Here is an 11,025-nt window from a genome sequence, read left to right as displayed (position 1 = left end):
TTAAATATCAAAGAGTACCTTATCGTCCCAATATAGCAGTGGGTAAGCAAAGTCATTTCAACAGATATTAGTTTCTCTTTGCAAGATCACAATCCATAAAGAGTGATGCGGCTCCGATCAAATTAAAAGCTGTCGTTTGACCACTATAAACCTAAAAGATAACCGCAAGAAATAAGAAGGAACCCAAACAGAGACAACAATCGAGATCGACCTGAGGGGAGAGAGCGGCGCCAAGGAGAAGAAAGAGGCGCTAGTGGTCGGTGTCCTCGCGGAAGAGGCGGCGGAGGTGGTCGGCGAGGAGGCCGGAGGAGTCAAGGGAGGCTTCGTGGAGAAGGTCGTCCTTGACGGCAGCGGTGCGGCGGGATAGGGCGTCGTACTCCTCGCGGAGGAGATCGTTGTCGCGGGAGAGGTCGCGGATCCGGTACTTCTGCCCCAGCGAGCGCATGCTGAGCATGAGGATGCCCGTCATGACAAAGAGATGCAGGAAGCCATGCTTCCGCTTTATCGCATTCGCCACCAGCCCCAGCGGCCTCCGCCCCGTCGTCGCGCGCCCATCCGATGACGACGAGGAAGGAGCAGCAGACGCCATCGATGGGAGCGCTCTATTTCGACCCTATGGGGATGCAAAGACCACCGCGAGGGTTAAGGGATCAGCAGTACGCACGCGCAAACGGGTGGTTTGATCGAACCCTCCTCGGCTTGGACGTCGGTTGAACTCAATCGACCCAAAGAACATACGCTGAACCTGAGTTATCAAGACTTTTGTCGATGCAAAGGTGTGAATTTTATCTATTTTTAATTTAGTTTAAATGTGTTCTTTACAAATCTAATTAAAAATTCCTAATTTGATATATTTGATAAGAGATCATTTGATTAATCGATCGTTAGTGTGACATGAATAAAAAATTATTCATTTTAGACGATGAAAATATCCGTACAGTTTGAAAAAGGTTTCGTCAATCACCTATTTGAAGTTCTCGGAGAACTGGCATGCATACATGTGAGACATGGGTAAAGAAACTCTCCCTGGCATCAAGTCTATTTGCAGTTCAAAGAACGTAAATAAGACAGCTATTTTGGTTCATTCAATGCTTGACACTCTTCTTCAAACACTGTATTCTAATATCTGTATAATATTAACAGAATGCATAAGAAGGGCCTAATTGTAATATTCCTCTAGATTGATTCCATCAGCGACCAAGGACATATTAATGGGAAATTGTGGTTGAGAGAATACAATTGGAAATGGAATTTTGTAGCTAGGACCTGTGAGGTCAAATAGCAACATATACACACAACAGAAAAAGGATGCTCTAACAGTGTGGGAAACATACACTGTCTACAGAACTTGGGAGTTGGGATCAGGTTGACTATCGAGAAATCATAAGTAGTCGTCCTAGTAATTGATAAAAAGATTCAGTAAATAAAATTCAACCAGATGGACCCTCCTTGTCGACTCGACCAAGTCCATACATATAAGATGTAACCATGACGGTTGCATATTTCAACATTTTTTTTGTTTTAATTTTTTATTGTCAATAGTTATGCTATTATATTATCATTCATATTTGTAACACACATTTTACTTTCCAGATGCTAATGGGCACTATTCCACAAATCTCACAATCTACTATATTAGTGCCAAGGGGATGTCTTTAACTCTAATTATTTTATCATTTTATCTTTTCCTTTCTGACTTTTATCTTCTTCTTTACTCTTACCTTTCTAACTAAAAATATAATTACAATAATATCCTCTTAATTGAATTTACATTAAAAACAATATAGTACTTCGACAAAGAAACTTATCTTAAGCTTAATATACTCAAAATTTAAAAAGCTAAAAGTGAAAATCTGAGCTTCATATGCCCATGATGTGAAAAATCGATGGTTATCCATGACATAAAGTGCTAATACTAATTGATTATAACCTGTTGTAGAAGCTTCATTCTTGATAAAACTTCAATGAAATTTTAAAAATCTTAATGAAGATCAAAATATAAAATTTCATATCATGGATCACCAATTATATGAGTATGACAAGAGAGTGCATCAAATAACATAAATCCAAAATACTATATACCTTGTATAAGCTGAATGTTTTACATAAAAAGAGCAATCACCCTAATGATTTTTTTTAGCAAAAAGCAAGGACTATAACATACCCCATGCAGTTGTGTGCCAGCATTGATGTGCTCGATCCAAAGGGACCGCATGTCCCTCTTCTTGTTGCGATGATCCCTATAGGAGTACTACAACGTCTTCTCCACCCTCTCCCGAGTAATCCTGTTGTAGTTCTTAGCCCTCCCCCTGAATCCCTTTGTCAGTTTAAATATCTTATCCTTGTTCACCGTGCCCCACCCTTTCTGCCTTCCTCTTTCTCCCTAGCTCTATAATGAACACAAACACTCAAGTCACTTTCTCAAGTACACTCTTCCCGAATAAAGGATGCATTCAATCAATCTAATCATATGTTTGCTTAATCATCAATATCTTTAAACCCTAAAAAAATAAGGAAACAACCAATAATTCAACATATAAGACAGAACCAAAGATAATTTATCTTTATGAAAGATGAAGGACAAGAAGTAGAAGATTATAGACATAAAATATCATATTTTGACGAGAACATACAAGAATTGTGGATGATATAGTGGCGTCGGTGTAGGCAACGACGAGAGGTGCAATTTGGAGTCTATTTGAGACGAACCAGTCGAGAAGGTCAAATGCGAAGAGGGGACAATATCTTTAATGGATCGGGTTCGGATTATTCATATTTGTAACACACGTTTACTTTCCACACACAAAGGATTATAATGAGTACTATTCAATCAATTTCCCTGCTTGGTGGCTAGTCTAACAATCTCACACCATGACCATAAGATTGATAATCTAACGTATAGAATCAAGTTCATGAAAAAAGTGCTTGGTTACAATCTACTATATTAGTGTAAAGGGGATGTCTTTAAATCTAATTATTTTATCATTTTACCTTTTCCTTTCTAACTTTTATCTTCTTTCCTCTAACCTTCCTAACTAAAAGTATAATTACAATAATATCCTCTTAATTGATCTAACACTAAAACAATGTAGTACTTCAACAAAGAGAGAAGCTCAATATACTCAAAATTCAAAAAACTAAAAATGGAAATATGAGCTTCATATGCCCATGATGTGAAAAATCGATGGTTATTCATGACATGACTTTAACCTATTGTGGAAGTTTCATTCTTAATAAAACTTCAATGAAATTTTGGAAACCTTACTGAAGATCAAAATACAAAATTTCATATCATGGATCACCAATTATACGAGTATGACAAGAGAGTGCATCAAATAATATAAATCCAAAATACTATATACCTTATATAAGCTTTCATCATTTCTTCCTCAAGATCTTTTCTTTTTTTTATTAACAATCTGAGTGGACTCTTCCACATAAGACAAATCTTTATCAATCACCATCGGCTCATACTTAATGATATGAGAGGGATCAAGTATATACTTTCTGATCATTGAAACATGAAATATATCATGGATATGGCACAATGATAATGGCAAGGCAATCTTGTAAGCGACAAAACTAACCCTCTCAAGAATCTCAAAAGGTCCAATAAATCTTGGGCTTAACTTTCCTTTCTTCCCAAATCTTACAATGCCTTTAGAAGGGGAGACCTTCAGGAATACAAAATCCCCGATTTGAAACTCAATATTTCGTCTTCTGTTGTCAGCATAACTCTTTTGATGACTCTGAGCAGTCTTTAACCTTTTTTCTTATAAGTTGAATTTTCTCAATAGTCTCTTGTACTTTTTCTGGTGCTAATAACTTTCTGTCGCCAATTTCTTCCCAACATATAGGCGTCCTGTACTTTCACTCATATAAAGCTTCATAAGGAGTCATCTGAATACTTGAATGATAACTATTATTGTAAGTGAACTCAATAAAAGAGATATCTTTATCCCATTCACCTTTCCAATCCATAACATAGGCTCAAAGCAAATCCTCAAGTGTTTGAATGGTTCTTTCTGATTGACCATCAGTTTGAGGGTGATAAGCAGTGCTAAACTTGACTTTAGTGCCCATAGATTCCTGTAACTTTCTCCAAAATCTAGATAGAAATCTGGAGTCTCTGTCACAGATGATCTCCTTTGGAACACCATGAAGTATGGATTGACTATCTTCCAATCATACCAGTATAGATTGTTATACAAAATGATCACTTTTTGTATACTAGATCATCCCATCTTTTATTTTGAGAGTATTGGGCATGATTCACCTCCTTGCCTGATGTATCTTAAGATGACTTGCCTAGATTATCTCTAGATAGAGAGGATGAATTTGCTTTTGATTTGGTCCTTGGGACAATTCCAATATCTAAGCCTCTTTATAGAATGACACCATTTGAGTAAGTGGAATTGAAAAAGCAACTACAAGGACTATTAGATAAGGGTGCTCCGGTGCTAGTGTTTCATTATGGGGTGCTTCGGTGTTAATTAAGAAGATGGATAAAACTTCTAAAAGATTATGATTGTACCATTCATTATCACCCGGGTAAAATTAATGTTGTAGTAGATGCCCTTTGTAAAAAATCTATAAGTTTTATGACGACTTTGATTGTAAAGCAATGGAAGTTATTAGAAGAGAATTATGATTTGAATGTTATAAGAAAAGGGCAAGACTCAATGATATTAATGGCCTCCATCCAAGTGCAATCTGATCTCATTCAACAAATTAAAGAAGGACAACTACGAGATCGATACTTAATCTACTTAAGGAATGAAGTAAAAAAGGGATTGAAACTGAATTTTCAAGTTTCTGAGGATAGCCTATAGAGATTTGGGGATAAAATATGTGTTTCAAATGACTCAGATATCAAAAACCAAATCCTAAGGGAAGGTCATAATTCAAAGTACACCATGCATCCTGGTAGCACTAAGATGTATAGAGATCTCCAAAGTCATTATTGGTGGGAAGGCATGAAGAAAGAGATCGCAATATATGTTTCAAAGTGTCAGCAAGTCAAAGCAGAACACCAAAGACCTGGAGGTTTGTTGCAACCTTTAGATATTCCTAAATGGAAATGAGAATGTATTACCATGGACTTTATTTCAGGACTACCCCAAACTTCTAGAAAGCATGATGCTATTTGAGTTATCATTGATAGGTTAACGAAATATGTACATTTCCTACCAATCAATATGACTTATTCTCTTGATAGGCTTACAGATTTATATATCAATGAAATAGTAAGACTTCATGGTGTTTCAAAGGAGATCATCTCTGACAGATTTCTATCTAGATTTTGGAGAAAGTTACAGGAATCTATGGGCACTAAAGTTAAGTTTAGCACTGCTTATCACCCTCAAACTGATGGTCAATCAGAAAGAACCATTCAAACACTTGAGAATTTGCTTTGAGCCTATGTTATGGATTGGAAAGGTGAATGGGATAAAGATATCTCTCTTATTAAGTTCACTTACAATAATAGTTATCATTCAAGTATTCAGATGACTCCTTATGAAGCTTTATATGAGTGAAAGTACAGGACGCCTATATGTTGGGAAGAAATTGGCGACAGAAAGTTATTAGCACCAGAAAAAGTACAAGAGACTACTGAGAAAATTCAACTTATAAGAAAAAAGGTTAAAGACTGCTCAGAGTCATCAAAAGAGTTATGCTGATAACAGAAGACGAAATATTGAGTTTCAAATCGGGGATTTTGTATTCCTGAAGGTCTCCCATTCTAAAGGCATTGTAAGATTTGGGAAGAAAGGAAAGTTAAGCCTAAGATTTATTGGACCTTTTGAGATTCTTGAGAGGGTTGGTTTTGTCGCTTACAAGATTGCCTTGCCACCATCATTGTGCCATATCCATGATATATTTCATGTTTCAATGATCAGAAAGTATATACTTGATCCCTCTCATATCATTAAGTATGAGCCGATGGTGATTGATAAAGATTTGTCTTATGTGGAAGAGCCCACTCAGATTGTTAATAATAAAAAAAAAGGATCTTGAGGAATCGGGTTATCCCTCTAGTTAAAGTGATCCGGAGATATCATTCTGGAGAGAAAACAACTTGGGAGCTTGAGGAAGAAATGATGAAAGCTTATCCTCATCTTTTCGTCGAATGAGGTATAATAAATTTAGAGGATTAAATTTTTCTTTAAGGAGGGGAGAGTGTAACATCCCCCATTTTAAAAAAAAATTAGTAAAAGGTTTGTTTGTAAAAATAAGGATTATTTAATAATTATTTTATATTAAATGATATTATATTAAAAGTTTATGGCTAGGGACCTAATAGTAAATATTAGAAGTTTGATATAATTTATGAAAGATTCAGAATTAAGTTTAAAAAAAAATAGTGGACATGTGTCACTAGCTAACCTAAGTTTGGTGCCACTTATCTTTGCTCTAAAGATGACACCTAGCCCCTTTCATGCATGCATGACACCTTGCAACTTTTGCATTAGCCAAAACCCAAATAATTAGATGAAAGGTTAAAGAAAACAAACCTGAAGAGTTGCATCCAATGTGAGTTTGAGAAAAGAAGAAGAAGAAGAAGAAGAAGAAGAAGAAGAAGAAGAAGAAGAAGAAGAAGAAGAAGAAGAAGAGCTTGAGGTTTTTCATCAATTTTCTCACATTTGGGATTCAAATGTTTCAGTCATAATATTTTGTAATAAACTCTGATTTAGACAAGACCTATTCCATTTGAAAGTAGACAAAAAATTCTTTATTTTGATACTAAGATCGAATGATTTGGAGTTTAAATGTCTACTAAGACTTCTGTTTAAATTAACCCTACAGATTCTACAAAATAGGGACTGAAATTTCTGATCTCTTGTTGCTTAACTACTTATAACTTTCTGCTGTGAACTCAGATTCATACAAAGTATGATTTATTCGAAGCTAGACTCAAAATGCTTTCTGATATACCTGATTTGAAATTTTTGGAGTACAATTGCTAACTGAAACATCTGCTTTCATCGACCCTATGGATTCAGTAAAACAGAGCTAATATTTTCAGACCTTTCACTACGAAATTATCTGTAACTCCCTGTTGTAAATTCCAATTCTTGTTAAACTTAATTTGCCTAAAACTAGATTAATAAAGCTTTCTAATTATGCCTATTTTGTATAAATTGGAGCATAATTGGTTATCCAAATAGTTCATACAATGTCCCTATCAAATTATGCCAGAATCGAGCTTTGGTCGATTTCGGCTTTCCTTGTTTCTTCTCTTTGGAAATCGATTTCAGCAAACACTCTTACTTCAGTTAAGCTTTACATTATTACCTTAAATTCCTATATACTTTTGTCCTTTATTTATTTGTACATCTGCAGCTATCATCTAAAGATCATGTTTGCACCGTAATGATTCGGCACATGCATCCCATTGTTCCGCATTTATTTTCGATATGTGCCTCTTCCAGTTTCATTTCATTGGACATTGAATTCACCTAACTTTCTTATTTCAATTGAGGTATATGTGATTTCTTGAAATCCTTGTATGCTCTTGCTTTTGTTTTCTTTCAAATCTGAATACATTTATGAAAGATTATGTTTGTATCGTATTGACTCGAAAGGCATATGTACATTTCGTTATTCCGCATGTGCTTCCGATATGTCCCAATTCATTATTCACAATACCCTTTTGTACTCTAGTGTTTGTGGGATTATTTGGACCTTTGCCAGAAATGGTAAAGGGTATGTGCTTAGAGCCCGCGATGCTCTAGATTATGTTTGGTGGTCATTCAGAAATGGATGGACTATATTATGTTTGGAATCCCACTTCACCTTCTATTTGTTTGATATGAAATTCAGAGCCGACCTAGCACTTGGGCAGGGTGAGAGGGCTCGAGTAGAAAAGGGCTACCCGTGGATGGAGTCGAGAACTCATCACGACGTGGAGCCACCACTGAGTTAAACCTCACATGCACTATGCTAGAGTACGACGTTTGAGCTTCTATTTCGTATTTGTTCTTTTATATGTTCTGAAATACTTCTTATGCTTCCAAAATATTTCCATATGCCATTAATACATTCTGAAGCATTTCATTCACCATTGATATGTTCCGAATTGTTTCTTATGCCAATGATATGCTTCAATTACCTTTCCTCGATTGTATGAACAAAACGTGCTTCGAACGAAATGACATCGTAATTCTGCATTCATGATATCCAAAATGCTCCTTACTTCTTTGTTATGCCTTGAAATTATCATATGTCATCGATATGCTCCTTATGCCACTGATATGCTCCAATTACCTTTCCTCGATTGTATGAACAAAACGTGCTTCGAACGAAATGACATCGTAATTCTGCATTCATGATATCCAAAATGCTCCTTATGTCTTTGTTATGCCTTGAAATTACCATATGTCATCGATATGCTCCTTATGCCAATGATATGCTCCAATTACCTTTCCTCGATTGTATGAATAAAACATGCTTCGAACGATACGACATTGTAATTCTGCATTCAAACAAAACATGCTACTGTTTCATCTTGTATCTCTGCTTTATATTTTGATACCTTATTTGTTTGAAAACTGTCCTCTTTGCTATGGATATGTTAGTCATTTGCTGAGCTTTATATGCGCACCCCGTTGCTATATAAATTTTTCAGGATAACTTATCGCTCACTAAAATGTGTAAATTGGGTTGAGGTAGTGGAAGACTAGAAGATTTTGGGGCAAATATTTTATACTTGATAGGTTGATGTTGTATAAGTTCTTTTTGGGTGTAATGAAATATCAATGACAAATCTAGATTGATGTATCTTGTAAATATTTGAAAAGTACCTTTTACATCAGGATTTTGGAAATGTTAAGTCTAAACTGTGTACTGATATAAACATGTAGTACATGTTGGATTTGTGATTGCATTAATTGTCGTGCTTATGAATTTATGATATAGTTATGGTTTAGTTAAGTTGCTTTTGGATTTTAGGAATCATCTAGTGACATGATATATGATTATAACTGCACAGATTTTGTGAATTGTGGATTGTAAAGATGAATGACTTGAATGTTTTTTTTAGTGACCTCAAATGCGTGATTGGATCCTGGATTGTTTGTTGAATTATAATTTTATCAATTTTGAGTTAGGTTCACACCTCCTGAATGAAAATTAAATTCGAGAGGGGCGTGACAATGAGGAGTGTGTCGCTTGCCCCATGTCGCTCTACATCTGCATCGATGCTGACACAATTAGTGAGCGTCTTACCGTGAAGATGGGGGTGCTCACCGTAATATCTATAGCGAAGATGATGGTCGCCTCGCCACTGACCCATTGGGCGGATCCTAGCCTTGACCCAAAGCTAAGGTCACCAGAGCTCTTGTTGCTCCTCCCACTACACATCAATTTTGGCACCATCTCTTACCGAGCGGCGAAAGGTTCCTTGCAACTGCATCAACATCGATGCAGATACAGAGCAACAATACTCAACAACTACATCGGCACCGACGTAGATGCATCATATATTGTTTAGGTCGAGTTAGCAATGGAGGAAACCCAATGACTCGGTCTGAGAGAGACAAACTATGGTGTCCATGACGAAGCACACTACCTTGTAGGAGTTGTATAAGTCGAAGAGCAGGAAGCGGTCAGCGAAGGACATCGCCCTTTATGACATGGTGTTAAACACTAACCAAAGCTTGTCCACATCATCGTCGTTGTGTGGGAGGCTATTGGAGCAAAGAGCGAGCATAGTTACGAATGGGTCGGGGAAGGTGGCGGAGCACTTCTTGTGTGTGGTGGAGAGTTCTGGGTGAGAGTGGACCGAGCGAGGGAGGGGGAGGGGGGGGTGGTGGGGGGGAAGGAGGGGTTGGGTAGAGGTGTCCTCAACTGCGACAGGGTGGGAGAGAGATAGGGATTCTAGGGCATTGCTCCTAGGAGAATGGGATGATGGAGGGGCGGGAGGATGCATATCGGCCACCATCATCTGTGTCAACACCGACGTAGTTTTCGAGCAGTAACTATGTCAATGTTAATGCAGATGTAGACTGACATAGGGTGGGTAACGATGAGGTCGAAATCGTGCTCCGAAGGCGGGTGGCATCGTGGTGAGCGTGAACCTTGTTGTTGTTAAAGGCGACCAGATAAATACGTCGGTGTCGACACCAACGGTGCCATCATTCGTCACCACTGACGTCGTTTGCCACTGAATATTAAAATTATATTTTTATCATTTATTTTTATATTTTTATCGATAAAACTGACGTCATTATGATAAATGAACATAGATGTTTTATTTTCATAATTATAGAGATTCCAATATAACTTTTAAAAATATAAGGACTAGAGCACGAAAAGTAGCTAACTCCCTGTATCAACAATGGAACTAAAGTCCCCAAAGCGAATTCATTTTTCTGCTACAAGATATTACTATTTATAACTCCCTTATTATTATTTATAATCCTATAATATAATATAATTTTATTTTTACTTCTTACATGTGACTTTCTCCTTTTTTTTCGATTTTTTTTCTCCTTTTGCTCCTCTTTTCTTCTTAATCATATAAAATAATAAAAAATAAAGAATAAAATGAGATGAATGGAAAAATGAGATGAATGGAAGATTGAAGAGGAGAAGGTGAAAAATAATTTTTGATTTTTATTATAATAACTTAACGTTTATAAAATTATGTATATTCTATAATAAACTATAAGACATTATCTTCTGATCAATTGTATTAAGTCAGAAAACTTCGTACGTGTCACAGTCGGGAGAGCCGGCGACAGTATTATTTGTAGGCGGAGCTGTGAGGAAGGAAAATAAAATAAAATAAAATAAAAGAGATCTTAAATAATAAAATATTATTTTATGAATAATGAGAAATGGGCAGTGGGTCAACTGCTATATTCCCACGCGTATTACATACGCGTTCGTCTTACGTGATAAAATGGCACAATGTGGATCGTTGATCATGATCATGAGCGTTACCCGCGATTCATTGCAGTACACGTAGCATTAATGTGTTACCTATACCAACTCAAACTAGCAATCATTGTTTCAGATATC

At 36.4% G+C, this 11,025-nt stretch overlaps 1 protein-coding gene across 1 annotated transcript; it reads right to left on the bottom strand.

Annotated features, from left to right (window-relative positions):
- LOC135623546 (uncharacterized) lies at positions 1–642 on the bottom strand. Its single transcript, XM_065126657.1, has one exon. It carries the CDS (start codon positions 587–589, stop codon positions 251–253), a length of 339 nt encoding a protein of 112 aa, XP_064982729.1. The 5' UTR covers positions 590–642; the 3' UTR covers positions 1–250.
- Between the last annotated feature and the right edge of the window lie 10,383 nt (positions 643–11,025).

Source organism: Musa acuminata, chromosome BXJ1-3, assembly GCF_036884655.1.
Source record: "Musa acuminata AAA Group cultivar baxijiao chromosome BXJ1-3, Cavendish_Baxijiao_AAA, whole genome shotgun sequence".
NCBI lineage: Eukaryota > Viridiplantae > Streptophyta > Magnoliopsida > Zingiberales > Musaceae > Musa > Musa acuminata.
Note: the sequence above shows the minus strand (reverse complement) of the source record. Positions and strands in the feature narration are given on the sequence as shown.

Bases quoted from the DNA above. Each gene is read 5' to 3' on its own strand.
- LOC135623546 (XM_065126657.1), bottom strand. From the start codon at position 589: ATGGCGTCTGCTGCTCCTTCCTCGTCGTCATCGGATGGGCGCGCGACG.